A 21306-nucleotide genomic window follows, 5' to 3' on the forward strand; every position below is an offset into this window, starting at 1 on the left:
AGCTCTTGACTCGTACAGGCGAGGGGAGCTTCAGTCGTGAGCATGCAGGCGAACTTGGAGGTTGCATGGATTTGACTGGTAGCTCGTACTGTGAGTGGCTACTTGATGGGCTCGGATTACTGTGTCCCTTCCCTTCACGTCATGGGAAGTGAGAAGGTCCATCCCTGTACGTGACATAGCACCTGCCGAGAACCCTGGCGAGTCTGGCGAGTTTATCGTTTATAGGAGAATTCGGCTCTTGACTTGTGCAGGCAAGGCGAGCCTCAGGGTGAGGGGGTTATATGAAATTTACCCAAAAATGGCAAATTGACCACAAATTCTTCTTATCTGATAGTTACTAGTATGAAACCATCATGCATGCTCAACTCCCTAGCTGGAGTTAAAAGTACTACCATTTGTTATCAATTATAATCTATACTTAGGAGTTCTCAAGATAAATTATGGCCAATAATATTTGTACAGTGCTTTATCTGTTGTTGTTAAGATTTCTATGTCTTGAGTTGTTTTTTCTTAGGACTTCATTAAATTTGCATCTTGCTAAATATATATTCAGGATATATGCGTAATCTGCTTGCATGTTCAACTTTTTAGCGAGTCAAACACACGGGTGAGCCCGATTTTCAAGTCGTGCGGGCGACTCGAATACGCAGGCGGATTCCAGTCTTATCTGCAAAGGTAATTTTTACCGTCTATAATCCTGCTCTTCAGCTCTATAAACAGCTGATTGTGGTGGTGGTGCCTTCATAAGTATTGCTTCTTTACTTTCACGATGGGTACGACCGGTGATGGAACTCCTGAAAGTGGTATTGCTGACGAAAACGGATACACTTCTTGCTCCTCGAGTGTTGTAAGATCTTGTTGCTAACGGTGCCATGAAGTCGTTCAAATATTGTGGAGCCTGTTGTAGCTCGGCTCTGCACGCCCAGCTCTCCAGGTACGAGTTTTACCTCGATCACACCCTCATTTTGATATTTATAATATCAAAAGGAGAGCTTAATTATCACAGTAAATGAGATAGCAAAAATACATACATTTTTGATATTTATAATATCAAAAGGAGAGCTTAATCATCACAATAAATGAGATAGCAAAAATACTATATATATATATATATAACGTATCACAATACGAATTCATAACACATAGTATTCACGCAAATACATTCAAATAGTTGTTATAAAAAAATATTCTCAAATTTTGAGATATACGCATATATCGTCCTCACTCATACTAGGAAATCCTTAGTGGACTCTATACATGAATCCTAGGAAACTCTAACCTGGCTCCACGACTCGACACAGAATGGTCCTAAGGATACTAGAACTAGAGCTCTGATACCAATTGTGATGCCCTAGGATTCACACAATGCTGCAGTCTAAGGTGAAACTCGAATTGTCAAACCTGCCAAGCACCAAACACCATGCTACGATATGTTTCACCATCACAGTCACTATCTCTCTAGTGGAATCAACACATAGGTGAAGGTACTAAACAGGTAAATAATGGAAGTAGAGCAAAAACTAGATATACACAGAAGAAGTATGAAAATAATCATCATTGAGCCCAACAAAATAAGATAGAGATATCTCTGAGTCTGAAATAAACCTCAAGTACAAAGAGTCAAATAAGGTACCACTATGGCTCTCAATCTCTACAAAATAAAATACAAGTCTAGAATCTGACATAAACAACTAACTGTGGAGTTCTAAAATAACTACTAAATAATAAATAACTTGATGGAATCTATGAAAAATTCTTATCAACCTGCGACTCTCGTGCGCCGGACTCGCTGCATGAAAGAGGGGAAAACAACGAGCGTCAAAGCGCTATAGTGAGATCATCTCCACCTCTCCCAGGGGAAGGGGTAGGAGAATATAGAAAAAAATAGAGTTAATACATATACATATGAAATCATTCATAAAATTCTAACTGGAAATTAATATTTAGGAAATCATAACACGAGAGTTAGTACGTCGAGCGAAATAATCCAAACAAAGAAACCCTTATGTATATACCATGTCTCAAATTGTGACTTCCTAAATACCAACTCCGAACCCTATGAATGAAAACAGTAAACCAAAAGGAAAACACTCCAAACCTCAATCAAATATCCGTCTCAATTTATACTCGAAAAGACAGCTCTAACATAAGAGGGATCTCATCCAAAACAAAAATCAACTATGAGCCATATCATGTGAGCCACGATCCCAAAGAAAATACCCTACTCACCGGAATCCAATATGAAATCAAAATACGACAAATAAAACTTACATGTGTGTGTAGGCATATAAAATTTTTTGTAGGCATATAAAATTGCTTATAGGTCCCTTAGCTCAGCTCGGCACGAACCGACAAACCAACGAGGCGACGAGATCGACGAATCGCACGCAAGCAACGGAATACAGGTATGTATTAGGATGACAAAGAAAGGGAAACAAATTGCATCTCATTCAAGATCATATGTTGTGTGGAATCGTGATATGGACGCAGCTTTAGCCAATGTGTTGTACGATCAAATGAACCAAGGATTAAAAGTCGATGGTACTTGGAAGCCTCAAGTGTATCAAGTTGCGGTTGATGCACTAAAATCATTTAATAGCAACTTGAACAAAGATAACGTGAAAAATCGACTCAAAATTTGGAAAACCCATTATAATGTTATCTATGACATTAAAAATAAAAGTGGTTTGACGTGGTGGGATGATGAGAAGAAAATGGTGATTATACCCGCTAGTGAGCAAAAAGTATGGAACGACTATGTTACGGTAATATTGCACTTTATATTTATTAATTTGAATTATTAGTTTGTTGCATATATCTAAAAAATATTTGTGAATGTTCTTATATTGCAGGCTAATCCAGATGCAAAAGGCTACCAGAATCGTTTGATTAAAAATTAGGATGATATTATGGTGTTATGTGCAAAAGATAGAGCCAACGGTGAAGGTGCAGAAACTTTTGAAGAGGCTGCTAACACAATGCAACATGATGAATCTGTGGCACAATCTGAAACAAACGAAGATGGAAGCTCTTCAAGGAAACATCTTCCTGGAACATCAACTAGTGGTGAGACAAGTTCAAAGAAACAAAAGAAGGGGGATAAATTGGTTGATTCACTTGCAGTGATGGCAGCTTCTGTGACTGAGTATTTTAATGAGAGAAAGAAGGAAGTAGTAAGAAAACCACCAACCGGTGAGGAGATTCATCACGTGGTCTCAAAAATACCCAACTTAAGTCGCATTCAAGTGTTCAAGGCATTTGAGAAGCTAATGGATAGCAACCCGGAAAAATTTTATTTGTTGAAGTCACTTCCTGATGATGAAAAAAGAGATTTTATTCTCTTTATTCTTAAGGAGTAGCTTCTAGTTGGATGGCAAGAACCCCCAAATCTTTGAACCCATTCGAGTAAGTTCTCTCTTGGATTTCTTTTTCTTTTTTAGGCATATTTTAACTCTCATTATTTTGTCATTTATGTTAGGATGCAAACTTATAGTTGTGACTTTTGGAGTGAGTGATGCTGGCTACGGGGCTTATCGGCTTTTATTCTTCTGCAGGTTTGACCTAAATTTTAAATAGATGACTTGTGAGTTGGTTACATTCTGCTGTTAATGTTGGTTTGACCTAAATACCTGTATTTTCATAGCTGACTTGTGAGTTGGTTACATTCTGCTGTTAATGTTTCTGGTTTCGTAATTTCTTAGTAATACTATAAATGCTTTGGTTAAATGTTTCTTAACATTCTTTTAGTTACCTACCCGAAGTTATTTTACCTAAATTTTAAATAGATTATGAGCTTATATTGGTGATACTGGCTATACCGGACTTATCGGCTTTTATTCTTCTGCAGGTTTGACCGTCCAAGATCTTTGAAGCTTGGTAGTAGATGGTTGATCAGCCTGCACCGTTGAACTTTAGCATTTTCTGAAACTTCATCTGATTATGTTGTTATTCAGTACTTATAATATTTTTGCTTTGCTGGAATTATGTTTTCTTTTCCGAGGACAAAAGTTTGGTGATGATTGGAGCTTCCTAGTGAGCAAATTTTGTAGCATGTTGAAGTTTTTTATTTATCAAACTCGTTTTTAACTGTTGGTCTTGAGCAGAAATGTGGGTTGGTTATTTATCAAACTCGTTTTTAACCGTTGGCCTTCAGCAGAAATGTGGGTTGGTTATTTTGTTGCTTGCTGTTGATGTTTCTTCGAGTGATTTAATATTTCTGAATATCTTTTCTGATTGTGATTGCAGAGTTCTGGTTTCTTATTATTATAAAATTATGAAACCGAAATGACTTGGTAACGTGTGACGTTGAAAAATGTTCCAACAGGAGCTGGAATGAAATGACTTGCGGTGATTTTCAGCTTTAGCGTGGAGTAGGAGAGCATAAATTATTAAGGAGTTAAGAGAGAGCATAAAATTTTTTAAAACACCAATTTCAAATCCAAATTCATGTATAATAAAGTGCATCCAAACATCAGATTTTAAATCTGTGATTTCAAATCCTTGCATTTAGTGATGACATCCAAACAAAAGATTTTATCAAATCATGGATTTCAAATTCTAGATTTGAAATTCCATGATTTTAAATCAACTTCCCAAATCCAAATCAACATTCCCAAACATAGCCTTAATGCAAAATTTGATTTTATTTGTAAATTAACTCATGTTTTAGCTTTTTTTAGCTCTTGGATACCGCTCAAATGTGTGATGTCAGCATTCAAGGAATTAGTTTTTCCAGAGAACTGAATGGTTTTTTTTTCTGACAAGGAATAGAAGTAGTCTCTATTTTCTTTACTTCGTAACTGCTTGCTTTTGACATTATTTATATATTCTGAAGTTTTTAAGACTTGCATTTATATATCATTACTTATTTTTGCAACACTTATATAGAAAATAAATGGAAAGTAGAAAATAAAAAGAAAGTACTTTCGCTTTATTTTCTATAAATATTAAGTTCGTGCTCGCACGGATTATTTTGATTTTTTTTGTTTATACACAATGGTTTATACACCCTTTAAGAGATGATTGATTATATTCATTTGTACATTATATCTTACAAATCATCCATTAATTAATACATTATTAAATGCTTTTGAAGAAAGAGACAGTTATGACCTCTTTTTGCTATATGATGAGAAGAAAAAAATAAAGTTTCTTTTTAATTTGTTAGGGCCTCTTTTTTTTCAAGGAAGTAGTTATGAAGTATTTTTTCAAGGAAGTAGTTATGAAGTAGGTGAAATAAAGGAAATAGATGATGCTTCTATTACTTCTAAGGGCATGTTTGTTTTGCCAACCATAAAAAATAAAATTAAAAACATCATGGAAATCATATTTCATTGTATTTTATAGATTTCCTCAAAATAGTTATTTTTTGTTTGTTTCACAAAGAAAACATGGGTGTAGAAATATACCCCTTATATTTCCTCAATTTCCTATGATTGGTTGGGGAGTTAAAACTTAGAAAATAAAACAACAAAAATTTGACCAAATAACTAATTTTTGTGTTAAATATTAAAGTGGTTATTAAAGTGGCATTACCATTATAAACCCTCAAGCCATGAGGTTGTGACTTAGATAATGTATCTTGTAGAACCCTATAATCATTGGCGGAACCCTCCCACCCGGTTAATACATAAGAGAAAAACCTGTTAAGTGTATAAGCTGCATTCTCCTTAAAAAAGTAAATACTATCACCATTACAGAAAATGCAGCCTCTAAAACCATTTTCATAATCGTTTCCTCATCAACTATGTCACCATCCATCTACAATACCCACAACTATGTTACACACATAGTTATCATCTATATAAATCATATGACCATTTACAGGAAAAAAACAGACTTAAACAATTCCTTTAGCTATACAATAATTAGCATCAAACTTAGAGTTGTCAAACGACATGAATATTGTCAAAATTTCTAAGAGAGGAATTCGGTTGTTACCATCATAGACAATAAAAAACCAGAAAAATAATATATTACTGTCTTTGATGATATCACTATATCTTCAACATCATTTGGAGTACAAATACTGCTAAGATGATAATTAGTTAATCTAAATAGTTGATACATCATAAGCGCGTAATTAAAAGATCTTGGTGTCATTCTGTCACGCCCATGTTTTCACACATGGCTGTAGTCCAAGGTGAACGTAGAGATGTGAAACCTGTCATGCACCCACACTATGCAACAACACGTTTCACCATCACAGTAATATCTTTCTAGTAAAATCAAATACAAGTGCAGGTACAAAACATACAAAATAAGGGAAATAAATGCAATAGACATGATGTAGAAAGAGATATCTAATATATATAATCATGTCTCAACTGAATACACTGAATACAACTGATGTCTGAAATAAATGTGAATTATCTCAATATGAGTCAACGGAAAATAAACTAAGGCACACAACCTTTACAAGATGAAATACAAAACTCTAAATATGTATAGATAAATCTCAATTACAATGGAGCCTCATCTACTAAAAATATGTGACGACGACTATGCTGGAAGTCCGTCATCATGCGGCTCTCCGGAACTTTGAGCTGCTACCTGAAAAGAATTGAAAAATAAAAAGAGAAACAACAAGAGCATCAGAACGCTACAACAAGATCATCTCCATCCCCCCCCTCCCAGGGGAAGGGCTACTAGATGTGATAGAGACTATTTATTAAGCATAGTCTACCTAGATCATTTACCCTGTATCTAAATGGAATTAATATTTAGAAACCTACAGCACGAGACGTAGTACGTCGAGCGAAATGATCCAAATAAGAAAACCCTCATGTATATACCATATGTTTCAAATTGTAGATAACTAAATATCAATACCGGACTAAGAATAAACAATCTAAATAGAATCAATAGCTAGAAACTCACAACACAAAACTAGTACGTCGAGCGAAATAATTCAAACAAGAAAACCCTCATATATATACCATATGTCTTAAATTGTGAATCACTAATCATCAATCCCAACTAAGAATAAATGATATCAATACAAGAAAGTAAAATCATCACAATATCGGACCAAAAATATCTTCCACTATCCTTTGGAAGATAATGTAAATAACTGTATATAATCATGCGTACTTTCAAGAGTAAAGTACCCCGGTCATATATAACTCAACTATGAGTCATGTTCATAAATGACGCCCACCAAGACTTAGACTATCAGATAATTATCCTTGCAAAGTTTATAATTCATCGCATTATCATGCGAGATGGACTACCAAATCGGCATTCTAAAAGTGTACACGACTCATTAGCCTCATCGCATTAACGCGCGGGACGGACTACCAAATCAGGCATTTTAGGTATACAGCTTACAAGCCTCATCACATCTACATGCGAGACGGACTACTAGATCAATCATCTTAAAACCCGACTCAATGGCCTGTACTAATAGTATATCGACGCACTATCCCAAGTAGTACTGAGCGGTGCTCATTAACGATATCCATACAAATATATAATATTTAAATAACTCATATCTCCCTTGTAATTGAAACAATAAATGTATTAATCCTCTTCGGGATACCCATGTGTGTATTACGACACTATACGTGTATACTCATGATTGTACGTGTATCATCGTGCGTCTCGAACCCCACGTTTGAAAACAAAAGGTGTAAAAAACAACACTTCAAACAAAAGGTGTAAAAAACAACACTTAGTTAATCATATTTGCATAACAGGGATTAACTCGATATGATTTAAACTCTTGAATTAATATAGTTAGGGTTTAACATCTCAATTAACCAAAATTTCTCAAATAAAATATAAATTATCAACATGATTAACTAAGCATGATTGGAACTAATCATTGAACATCACTTAGGTATCACAAACCTAGGGTTTATACATCTTAAATTAACAAGAAAACTCAATTAATTATTCACTTAGGTATCACAAACCTAGGGTTTATACATCTTAAATTAACAAGAAAACTCAATTAATTATTAAACTAGGGTTTAAACATGATTTTTTATACATCTTAAATTAACAAGAAAACTCAATTAATTATTAAACTAGGGTTTAAACATGATTTAAGAATACTTAATAAATTAAAATGAAAATAAAAGCAACCCTAATGATCATGATCATCAACTAATATAAACAACAACTATAACTACAGATTTTCACATTGGTTTAGAGATTAACATCATAAACTAAGATTTTAAAACATCGGGCTAAGCTTAAACATGAGATTCATCAATTAAACATATTAAATCTTGAATTAGCTACAGAGAAAGGTTTGTAGAAATATGATTTTTCCTTAAACGTCGTGTTGAACTCCTGAACATGTGCGTGCAAGATCCCTCTTCACCAAAGTCGCAAAATCCCGCATTCCTCTTGACAAACGCCTCAAGAACTCTCCCAAATCTCAGAAATTATGATTAGGTTGAGAGAGAGGAAGAAGAGCTACTAGGGTTTGGAATACTGATGAAAAGATGTATTTTTCGTGTGTAAACATGTATATATATAACTACAAACCCGAATCAAAATTGCCCAAATCCGAAACAGGAAACCTAGTCAGGCTAGGAAAATAGTTTTTAGTATTTTGGCTGTAACTTTCACGTACGACCTCGGAATGAGGTGATTTAAGATGCGTTGGAAATATATTGAAGATACCTACAACCTTTGTCTCTTCAATTTTTTCCATATTCAAACTGTATTGGTGTGTAATGCAGATATACTCTTAACTGGTTCTTTTTCCAGATTTCTTCATTGTGCATATTTAACCTTCGTATACTCTCATATATACTCTTAATTAATCTCAAATTTATTGTTAGCATAATAATTCATCTATAAATAATATTCATATTAATTAGAGCTTATTTATTAATATAATTCACACTATTTTCTAAAATTCACGGGGTTTTACATTCACCCCCCCCTTAAAAGAATTTCGTCATCGAAATTCCACAATTGTATCTTAGAGATTAATAATATGAGAAATGCACGATGAGGGGATAATCCAGATAAGGAAACCCTGCTGTACACATCTCGTACCATTAATCCCTAGATATGAAACATAAATGTTATTTACACTTAACAATTTAGAATGTAAATACTCTCACTTAACCCTTAATTAAATGGAACTAGTACGTCGGCGAAAATCGAAACAAGGAACCCCTCATGTATATACCATATGTTCCGAATGGTTAAGAGCTAAGTGTTAATACCCCCATTCCAGGATTAAATGTAAATGTGGCTATACAAATAATATGAACACAAAAAATCATAGTTAATATTTGACCTGCTCAAACATGTGTGGGTAGTTATGACGCATATCCTCCTTGCGCTCCCAAGAAGCTTTCTCAACTCCTTTCCGGTTCCACTGGACTTTAACTAAAGGAATCATATTATTTCTAAGTCTTTTGTCCTCTCTAGCAAGAATACAAACTGAAATCTCGATGGTGGTCAAATCAACTTGAATCTCTAAGTCTGGTGCATCAATCACTCTCTGTTGCTCCTCATTACGTAAATGCTTCTTAAGCATCGAACTATAGAAAACATCGTGTACACCCGACATCGATGCTAGAAAATCTAGCTAATACGAAACGGCTCCAACACGATCAACGATCCTAAATGGTCCAACATATCTCGGGCAAGTTTTTCCCCGTTTGCCAAATCGCTGAACACCTTTCATAGGTGACACCTTCAACATAACATAATCTCCAACCTGAAACTCCAATGATCATCGCTTCTGATTTGCGTAACTCTTTTGCCGACTCTGTGCCATAAGGATATATTCCCGAATCAACGCCACTTTCTCCTAGTCTGTCTCACGAGCTTTGATCCAAGTAATATGCTATCCTATGGTTCTGCCCAACAAATCGAGGATCTAAAAGGCCTCCCATACAACACCTCATCAGTGCCATACCTATCGTCACTTGATAACTGTTATTGTAGGAAAACTCAATCAATAGAATATGATCCTCTCAGCTACCTTAAAAATCAATAACACACGCCCGCAACATATCCTCCAACACTTGGTTGACTCTCTCCATCTGGCTATCTGTATACGGGTGAAAAATGCTACTATATGATAACTGAATGCCAAAAGAGTTCTGGAAGCTCCTCCAGAAATACGACGTGAAAACTGAGTCTCGATCCAACACAATCGTCTCCGAAACTCCATGTAATCATACTATCTCCTGGATGAAAATCCTCGCATAAGTCTCTGCCGTGTAAGTCATCTTCACTGGTAAGAAATGTACCGACTTCGTCAATCGATCTACGATTATCCAAATCGAATCGTTCCCTTTGCAGGACCTCAGTATCCCTATAATAAAATCAATCGAAATATCTGCACACTTCCACTTTAGAATGGGTAAAAGCTGTAGGGTTTCTGCGGGTCTCTAATGTTCTGTCTTTACTTGCTGACAAGTAAAACACTTAGCCACATACTCCGTGATATCCCTACGCATACCGCTCTAACAAAAATGCCTCTTTAGGTCCTTATAAATTTTGGTTGTGCTTGGATGCACTGTGTACCTAGTGCGATGTGCCTCATCAAACAATTCCTTCTTCAACTGTGGATTATTCAGCATCACTAACCGACCATTCATTTGAAAGCCCCCATCTACTCTGATTGTCCAATCAAGCTTAGGCTCTTTAGAAAATTCCTCCTTTCGGGGTTGAATCCAAGAGTTATCCAATTGAGTGTTGATTACTCTATCCATCCATGATGACTGTACAACTAATGCTCCTAATTAAAACCTGCCTCCACTTTGGCTGGATTAACTATAATGCTTTTCTTGCTAATGACATGGCCCAAAAGTCTGACATCTAAATACCAAAACTCACACTTGCTAAACTTAACGTATAATTGGTGCTCCTGCAAGGTCTGCAATGCCAATCAAAGATGTTGTTCGTGCTCTGCCTCCGATCTTGAATAGATAAGGATGTCGTGAATGAATACGATCACGAACTGGTCCAAGTATGGACGGAAAAACCCGGTTCATCAAATGCATAAATACTGCGGGTGTATTGGTTAGCCCAAATGACATGACAAGAAACTCAAAAGACCCATATCGAGTCAGAAAGTTGGTTTTGGGAATATCCATCTCCCGAACCCGTAACTGATAATAGCTAGAACGAAGATCAATCTTCAGGAAATACTACGCTCCCTGCAACTGGTCGAATAAGTCATCAATCCTTGGTAGTGGGTACCTTTTCTTGATGGTGACCTTATTCAACTCACTATAATCTATACATAGACGCATACTACCATCCTTCTTCTTCACGAAGAGAACCTCCGCTCCCCATGGAGAATGACTCTGGTGAATAAGACCATGAGATAAAAGCTCATCCAGCTGAGTCTGTAGCTCCCTCATTTCAGCAGGTGCCATATGATAAGGTGTTCGGAATATCAGTGTTATGCCCGACTGCAACTCGATGCAGAACTCAACCTCTCTCATAGGAGGTAACCCAGGTATGTCCTGGAAGACATCCTGATACTCTTAGATGACTCTAGTCTTGCATATATCGGCACTCTGATCCCTCAAAATCACCTCTTCGATGTACACCAGGAATGACTCTGCAAGCTGGTTGCCCTGTGAAGTTGCTACAAGCAACTCAGACTCATCAGACGCTCGCAAGCTGACTGTTTTAGCAAAACAGTCGATAGTGATATGGTAGAATAATACCCAATCCATACCGAGAATGACGTCAAAATCCAACATCAGCAAAATGATCAAATCAATGATAAACTCAGACTCATCTAGACCGATGACACATCTCCTACAGATACTATCTAATAGGGATACTACGCCTAAAGGAGTAGAGACTGATAATGGTACATCTAAGGGATGTGCTACAAGCTTAAAGCTTATCCATGAAGGTATGAAAAATAAAGGAATACAAAGCTCCTGAATCGAACAAGATCTAAGATGGGAAGGAGTTCACTAAGAAAGTACCTTTCACTATGGCTCCACTCGCACCATGATCGCGTGGTACGACTACGTGAACCCTGCCGTTGGCTGAAGACTACGATGATGAAGGAGGTAGAACGTATGAGACTATTTGTCACTGAGAAATCTTCTGGATAGAGTGTATCTAGCCTGCTGTCCCCTCAATCCTCGGAATGGTAGGCAGTGTCTCGATCCTTTGCTGCTGTCCGTAACCGTGGCCCTACGACTGCTAACCCTATCCACGGTTCTGTTGCTGCTGTCCGTATCCATGGCCATGCTACTGGCCCTAGCCTCTACTCTGCTGGCCTCCTACTGATGCACTACGAAAATCCTTAGCCCTATGTCCGATCTTGTTACAGTTGTAATATACACCCTGAATCCTGCGATGTTGTGGCGCTCTAGAACCCTGTTGCAATCGCTTCTTGTACTGTCCATGCTGCTGATGGTGAAAATCCTTGCCCTGCTGCTGGGGTCCTTCAGGTCCTGTAAAAGGTCTCTTGTCCTTGCCCTTGTCACTATGTTGTCTTGCCTTAGAACTACCTTCCTTGGTCTTCTGAAAAATTACATTCTCTGTCTCCTGTGAAATAATGATGTCAGCTATCTCTCGAACTGAGTGGAACCATCTAGAAACGAGGTAGCAATGAAGGCTTGGTCGAAGCCCCATAAGAAACATCTGAGCATGGTGCTCTCCTGTCTTCCACATGACCGTGAAGCGATGTAAACTCATGAATCTGCTCTCGTAGTCGGCTACGAACATGTCTCCCTGCTCCAGTCTAGATAGGTTTAACCCTTTCCTAGCCCATGCCACAGAAGAAATATATTGCTCATCAAAGAAAATATACGAAATCCTCCCAAGTGAGTATCATCCGGTGCTCCAGGGTGAATTGAAGCCTATACCATTATCTGACATCACTCTTAAGACTGAAAGCTACCAACCTCTGCTTTTAGACTGAGTTGACATTAAATAAGTCGAGAATATTCCCCACGTCTTCCTTCCACTTGTGAGATACTAGTGAGTCTGACGATCCCTGAAACTCTGGTACCCTCATCTTCTGGTATCGTTTAACTAGACGGAGCCAAATCTCCTGTTCTGCGACCCTATCAATTGCTGGTGGTGATGTAACTCCTGGTGTACCTTCTGGGGACTCCTCTGCAATAGGTATAGTTGGAATCACTGGTGGTGGAACCATAGGTGGTGATGCAATTAGTGGAGTCTGGTTCGCTACTCGCTCCTCAAGTGCTATTATCCTGGCTGCTGTGTGTGCCATGAGTTCAATCGGATACTGTAGAGCCTGCTGCAGAGGGACATATGTTAGACTCTGCTTGCCCCAGCTCTCCGGATACGAGCTTCTGTATCTCGACCACATCCTTACGTCCAACATTTATCGATACCAGGAGAGGAGAGTCTCTATTAGACACACACAACACATAACACACAACACACACACACACACACACACACACACACACACCACACACACACACACATATATAAATATATATATATAATATATATAAATTTATAATATATATATATATATAATATAATATATATATATATATATAATATATATATATATATATATATATATATATAACATAACATATCACATATCACATATCATTCACGCAAATACTTTATAATCAAAGTAAAATAGTTGTCATATAAAAAAAATTCAAATTTTTTTGAAATACACGTATATAACATCCTCACTCATTCTAGGAATTCCTAGTGGACTCTATACATGCATCCTAAGAAACTCTATTCTAGCTTCACGACTCGACACCGGATGATCCTAAGAATGCTGGAACTAGAGATCTGATACCAACTACGACACCCTTTTTTTCACACATGGCTGCAGTCCAAGGTGAATGTAGAGATGTCAAACCTGCCATGTACCAACACTGTGCAACAACATATTTTACCATCACAGTAATATCTCTCTAGTAGAATCAAATACAAGTGTAGGTACAAAATATGCAAAATAAGGGAAATAAATACAATAGACATGATGTAGAAAGATATATCTAATATATATAATCATGTCTCAACTGAATAAACTAAAGTCTGAAATAAATATGAAGTATCTCAATATAAGTCAATTGAAAATAAACTAAGGCACACAACCTTTATAATATAAAATACAAAACTCTAAATGTCTAGATATAAATATCAATTACGGCGGAGTCTCATCTATTAAAAATATGCGACGATGACTATACTAGAAGTCTGTCATCCTGCGGCTCTCCGAAACTCTGAACTACTGCCTGGAAGGAATTAAAAAAAATAAAAAGAGAAACAAAAAGAACATCAGATCATTACAGCAAGATCATCTCCATCTGCCCCTAGAGGAAGGGCTACTATATGTGATGGAGGCTCTATCTATTAAGCATAGTCTACCTAAATCATTTACCCTGTATCTAAATAGAATTAATATTAAGAAACCTACAACATGAGACGTAGTACGTCGTGCGAAATAATCAAAACAAGGAGACGTTCATGTATATAACATATGTCTCAAAATGTAGATAACTAAATATCAATACCGAACTAAGAATAAACAATCTAAATAAAATCAATAACTAAAAACTCACAACACGAGACTGGCACGTCGAGCAAAATAATCCAAACAAGGAAACCCTCATGTATATACCATATCTCTCAAATTATGAATCGCTAATCATCAATCCCAACTAAGAATAAAGGATAGCAATACAAGAAAGTAAAATCATCATAATATCGAACCAAAAATATCTTTCACTATGTAAACAATTGCATATAATCCCACATACTTAAAAGAGTAAAGTACCTCGGTCATACATAACTCACCGATGAGTCATGTTCATAAATGACGTCCATCAAGACCCAGGCTATCAGATAATTATCACAATGCAAATCTTTTCAAAGTTTATAATTCATCGGGATTATCATGCGGGACGGACTACCAAATCGGCATCCTAAAAGTGTACACGGCTCATTAGTCTCATCGTATCGATGTGCGGGATGGACTACCAAATCAGACATCCTAGGTATACGGCTCACAAGCCTCATCACATCTACATGTGGGACGGAATACTAGATCAAGCATTTTAAAACCTGACTCAATAGCCTGCACTAATGGTATATCGACGCACTATCCCAAGTAGTACTGAGCGGTACTCATCAACGATATCCATACAAATATATAATGTTCAAATAACTCATATCTCCCTTGTAATCAAAACAATAACTGTATTAATCCTCTTCGGGATACTCATGTGTGTGCTACGACACTATAAGTGTATACTCATGGTTGAACGTGTATCATCGTGCGCCTCAAACCCCACGTTCGAAAACAAAAGGTATAAAATACAACACTTCAAATAAAAGAGAACACATGTTGGTCAACCGCCCCTAGGGTGTTGTTTTTGTCAAAAGTAGTCTTCATTATCAAGTTCATTACAACTTTGATCATTTACAATGAATTCAAATAATAAAAATAAAGATTATAACTTTTTAGAAAATAAACGCAAGAACTGTTTATCAACTCTTGCTTGAGAGGGGTCTTCGCCTGTGCCGAGGATGTTGATAACCGTGGACAACCGTAAATCAGATCCGGTTGTCGAAAAATTGATGAAGCTCCTACTTCACCAAGGAAGTATTCGCTTAAAGCACTGTAATCGACCAAGCAAAATCAGTAGCTCTTCTCGAGATTAAGACTAAGCCTAATCTCAAGGAACGGTGGAAACAAGCTTCAGATCATTCGAAAGACTCCTTCTTTATGCCAAAGTTTGCCAGGATCTCGCTAGCCCTTGCTGAAATTCGTGGCTCTTGGCTTTGAAGTTCGGCAACACCTTCTCGTCTTGATAATAATTTGCTCCCTCAAAATAGAGGCCCTGGGCTTGTAGGGCACCGGATGGGGGTATTTGGATAAGAATGGATGATTTGACCCTATCTTCAGTTAATAACGGCCTAACCATGTTTGTGGATGATATCCAATCAGTTGAGACACTCTAGAATGAACAAATCCCGAGAAAATAGCAAAATAACCGTAAAAAATTTTGTTTGAGGGTCAAAACTGCACGACACGCACTGCTGACCCATAGGGGGCACGGGTCAGCCGCAGCTGACCCGCGGGCGGGTCGACTCGTCCTGACCCACCGCTACACGGGTCAGTTTGGCACTTGGGCATTCGTTATGTATTTTTTTTCCATTTTGTGTATTTGGTTGTCTTGTTGACTTGTACGCTTCGGTGATTGACGTGCGCGAGCTGACTGACGAGCACGTTCGGTCACTTGGAACGATGCGCACGAGCTGACTGATGAGCACGTTCGGTCACTTGGAGCTGACCGACGCGCGCGAGCTGACTGACGAGCGTGTTCGGTCACTTGGAGCTGACCGATATGCGCAAGTTTGGCTGATGAGCATGTTCGGTCTCTTGGGGCTGACCGACGCGCGTGAGCTGGCTGATGAGCGCGTTCGGTCACTTAGAGCTGACCGACGAGCGCGAGCTGACTGACGAGCGTGTTTGGTCACTTGGAGCTGATTGACGCACGTGAGCTAACTGACGAGCCTGTTCGGTCACTTGGGGCTGACCGACGCATTCGGTCACTTGGAGCTGACCGGCAAGCAGGGCCACTCGGATAATCCTTCTTGACCCGGATGATGATGTTCATCGTCTTCTCTTCGTCTCGAACTACGTGCAGACACCTATAGGTATTTTTAGACGTCTACAGATACCCCCTCCAAAGTATTTTAGACTCTTTCTTTTATAGAGGAGTCTGGAATACTTTGAATAAGATAGGCCTGGTTTTCAATCTCTTCAGTACTTTGTGGAGGAGATCGGGTAGGACCTGTGAATGGCTTCAATTATTGACTTCTTCAGTCTTCAATCCACTTAATATTTTGTTGAATAGATGAAGTTCTTCCGGCACTGTGTCTATCGTCTGACCATTGTTAAAGTCTTGAACTGAAGTTGGTATGTAAGTTTCTAAACGTAGCTCGTGTCATTGAGTTGACATTGAACTGATCATCTTCGTTAGGAATTCATATCTGGATCGCAATTGAACTCCCTGGAATCATCCTTTAATCCGGAATTTTTCCTTAGCTTTACTTTGGCAAAATTGTCGATGCGTTGACTAGCGTTAACACAGTTTATATTCGTACATTTGCTGGAGTCTACATAGTTTAAGCTCTTAAGGTATTGAAGCATGGCGGTACCAAATGTTAGGGCTGCAGGACCAACTATTATAGCTGATTCATCTGCATGTATGGCTCTTATTCTGAAGTTGTTGGATGCTCAAGTCACGAGACCAACTAATAGGGCTGATGCATTAATGACTCTCATATTTATAGGATTTTTGGCAAACTCTTACCCATCAATAGGTTTGATGAGCTTTTACCGATTACCGTTTGAGTCGGGCTAGCATGCGAGTTGTTTAAGTCCGTTCTGCATGTAAAGTTATGCTAAAATAGTTAATTCTTTTAGTGCTACGATATTGAATACGTAGACTTCATCTTTCTCATGGGAATAGACTACCCGGCAGCATGTATCAGATACAGACTTAGTATTTTTGGCAAATCTTCAGCCATCAACAGATTTGATGTGCCTTTGTCGATTACCGTTTGAATCGGGCTTGCATGCAGATTGTTTAAGTCCGTTTCGCATGTGATGTTGTGCTAAAAGAGTTAACTCTTTTAGTACTATGATATTAAATATGTAGACTTTGTCTTTCTTATGGGAATAGACTATCTGACAACGCATGTTAGGCGCTGACTTATCCCTTCTTAGGATTCGGGATAAAAATCCCTAGACTCGAATTCTGGTGTCTTTTTCACTCGGCGAAAGACTAAACCGGTAACGTGTGTTAAGCATAAGCTTATCTCTATTTAGGAGTCGAGATAAAGTTTTCGCGCGTGTAAGGTATGGATTATGGTGTTATTAATAACAACCTACCATAATATCGAATATGTGGGCTTTTGTCTTTTTTATGGTCAAAGACTAACTGGCAATGCATGTTAAGCGCTGACTTATCCTTACTTAGGCTTCGGGATAAAATTCTCCAGACTTAGATTCTGGTATCTTTTTCACTCGATGAAAGACTAAACCGGCAACGCGTGTTAGGCGTTGACTTATCCTTACTTAGGATTCGGGATAAAATTCCCCATACGTGTGAAGCATGGATTTTGGAGTTGAATGATGGTGTCTTCTCTTGGGGCAAAGACGAACCCGATACTGAAAAGGAAGAATTTTATATTCTATCTCCAGTTACAAAAGAAACTCAAAGTGGGATTTCCACTTCAAGAATCCGAGAAGGTGAAACTAGGAGTGTGATCTCCACTCTGAAAATCGAAGAGATTCGAATAATCCTAATTGTCGGAAAGTTGGATTACCGAACTAAAGATGAATTTCTCATTTATCGATAGTAAATTGTGGTTTTGGTCCTAACTGAAGGAAGGTTTGACCAAGAAGGAGTTTGAGGTGACCCTAACTGTAGGAAGGTTTGATCACTCGATTTGAAAGTGGACCTCTCATTCATGGAAGGAATCAAGAGAAGATTTTGGTTTTGTGGTTCTAACTGTAGGAAGGTTTGACAGATTAAGAGGTTTGAGATGATCCTAACTATAGGAAGGTTTGATCGCTCAATTTGTGGACCTCTCGTTCATTAGAGGAATCGAGAGGGTATTTTGGTTGTGGTCCTAACTATAGGAAGGTTTTACCAAGTGAACAGTGAGAGTTGGAGTACAAATTATAACGGGAGTGTTGATTCGTACAAATCACTCAAAGGGGGTTCCTAGTGTTAAGTAACAAATACTTAACACGGAGGGGTTTGACAATTGTCAATAATCAGGAGATTAAAATTCTGAATACTATGTCCAGACTCTAACAATGAGAGTGTTGAGCGCACAGACGTAGCGGGAGTTTGAGTAGGAGTTTCTTATTCATCACCTTCTTGTAGTGATCGGGTTATCCCTAAGAATACACTATATAGAATTCTTTCAGGAACTTCTCGTTACATGAATCATCCACCCACAGCTTCCTTTGTGAAACCAGGTCTAACATTGTACTTAGTTAAATGATCAGGTTATCCTTAAGAATACCATGCATGACACTCTCTAGGAACTTCCCGTGAAAGAAAGGAAACAGTTTAGACTCATATACCTGTTACAGTATTGAGAAGCAGTTTATACTCGTATACTCTTCGGAGTGTCAGAAAGAGCAGTTTATACTCTTATACTTGTCAGAGTCTTCATTCGGCTTAATTTAACGTTATGACACCAGCTTCAACTAAGGTTTGTATGCTATTTTTGAGAGCAAAGCAAGCCTTGGTAGGATGAAGGATCCTCCTGTGGTACGCACAGTATTTTGGATCCGTAGTATTGTCAGCTTCATCCTGATTTGCAATAGGTGGTAGCTTGATCTTGTTGTTCTCAAGGAGGAATTCAAAAATGGCTAGAACGTCTTCGTCCTTGAAGGAATACTCTTTTTGGAGTCTCGGATCTGAAGTCTTTTGCTATCTTCGGGGTTGTTGTTGTGACATCTGATTAACGTCAACAACTGCTGCATGTGCCTTCCCCTTACCACGGGAGACGAAGCTTGAGTTCAGAGGGTTAACCGCCCGTTGGCTTCTTTCGGCTTTCTTCCTTCTGAGGAAGCGTTCGGCTTGCTCTCCGTACACCTTTAACTCTTTCTAGGTGTTGGATGGTGCTACTCCCATAACTTTCAAAATATCAATGGATAGGTTGTTATGACAGGTTTGGAGGATGAAGTCCTCTGTGATTGGATCTTAACAATTCATCACCTTATTTCGGAAGCGCTTGATGAAGTCGTCGACCATCTCTTCGTCTTCTTGTTTCTCCTCAAAGAGTATCTGATGGAGACATTAGCGTCATCATCAAAGAAATTGCCGAGGAATGAGCTTTCCATATTGTCCCAGTTGTTGATGCTTCCAGGCTTGAGACGATGGTACCAATCGAAGGCAGGCCCATGAAGGGTGCCAACGAATGACCGGACCATCAAAGGCTCGTTGTCAGAGATCACTCCTAAGTGGGACTTGAAATAAATCAAGTGTTGAGTGGGAAAGTCCTACTCGTCGAACGGCATGAAGTTGATCAAGTTGAACTTCGCTGGATACAGGATCGACTCCCACTCTCTTGGATAAGGACACGGAATACCAGTCTTCTTCACCTCTCGAACAGACATCAGAGCATTGATTTTGCTCTCGAGGTCTTTCATCCTCTCATCATCGTCTGTATCATGCTTTGGATGATTTCTAAGAGGAGCAACGCGGCCACCCCCGGTATTGTCATCTTCAGTAGGACCACCCCCAGCATCGTTATCTTTAGTGGGGCCTCCCCCAGCATTTTGGTCAGTGGGAGGGTTATCTGCATCGATGTGTTCGTCCACATATGAATCACTACCTGTTTGGTTAGCAATGTTGTGATGGCTGGATTCACCAATTTGATTAGACAAGGCTCGAATCTGTTGGTCATGCTCTTCCCTCATCCGTAGCATAGCCATTTTCATTTCGAACTTAAAGTTCTCTTTTTGCTTGGCCAAGGCATCCTCGATGATTTTGGTTATTTGCTCGGTATTGATCATAAACACCTCGCGGGGTTGTCCTAGGTTGGATACCGTATTGTTAGAAGCGACTGCAAAGTTAGCATCTGATGTTTCATCATCTGAGGATAATCCTCTATTCATCCTCTGATAGTCCTACGTCTAGTAGTCCCTGCGTGTAGCCGAGTTAGATGATGCGATATGAGGGGGTCAGAACTAGAAGGTCGAGTCGACTTTCCCTTGTCAGCCATATTAATCGTGACTTTTGGAAGTTCGTCACCTTGAACGACCGATCGTTTCTTGCAGAAACACTTTGGCTTGGACTTAGTCATTCTGTCAAAGATCCTCTCGAATACCGAGACCCTCTGCAGAGCGGTCCTGGGATAACTACACACTAATAATACCACCCTGATAAGTTTGACACACAGACAATGAAAGTCCATCTCCCGGGTATCCTTCTTTCGAGATCTGTTCGTACCCCCAGCCCGATAGTACAATTCATCGGCATGATGACCGGAGCAATCTATCGTGTGTCGACATGACTTCTCAGGTATAACGTCGTTGTCTGACGAACACGTTTCCTTCTGAAGACTTGCTGCCTTGATGGTGTTATCAAGAGTCACACGTTTAGAGTCATGCTTTCATGAGCATGGGACCTCAACGGGCTCTTGGGCACTGACTTGCAGTCCGAGATAGTCGATTATGGGAGTTTCCTCTTTACGAGAAGCCTCAGACTTATTATAAGGGCGAGTGTGACCCCCAGCTCGATGAGTTGCTCAGGGTTCAATCACCGGACACAATCGCCCTTTGATCGAAACTTTGCCTCGATCCTTGTGCAAAGGACC

General features: G+C 38.7%; 1 protein-coding gene across 1 annotated transcript; it reads left to right on the top strand.

Annotated features, from left to right (window-relative positions):
* LOC109847561 lies at positions 2418 to 2900 on the top strand. Its single transcript, XM_020416796.1, has 2 exons — positions 2418 to 2765; positions 2853 to 2900. The coding sequence occupies exons 1-2, from the start codon at positions 2418 to 2420 to the stop codon at positions 2898 to 2900; spliced, it is 396 nt and encodes a 131-aa protein (XP_020272385.1).

The sequence above is a fragment of the Asparagus officinalis genome, chromosome 7, assembly GCF_001876935.1.
Source record: "Asparagus officinalis chromosome 7, Aspof.V1, whole genome shotgun sequence".
NCBI lineage: Eukaryota > Viridiplantae > Streptophyta > Magnoliopsida > Asparagales > Asparagaceae > Asparagus > Asparagus officinalis.

Bases quoted from the DNA above. Each gene is read 5' to 3' on its own strand.
- LOC109847561 (XM_020416796.1), top strand. From the start codon at position 2,418: ATGACAAAGAAAGGGAAACAAATTGCATCTCATTCAAGATCATATGTT. The intron at 2,766-2,852 runs GTAATATTGCAC...CTTATATTGCAG, and splicing joins TATGGAACGACTATGTTACG to GCTAATCCAGATGCAAAAGG.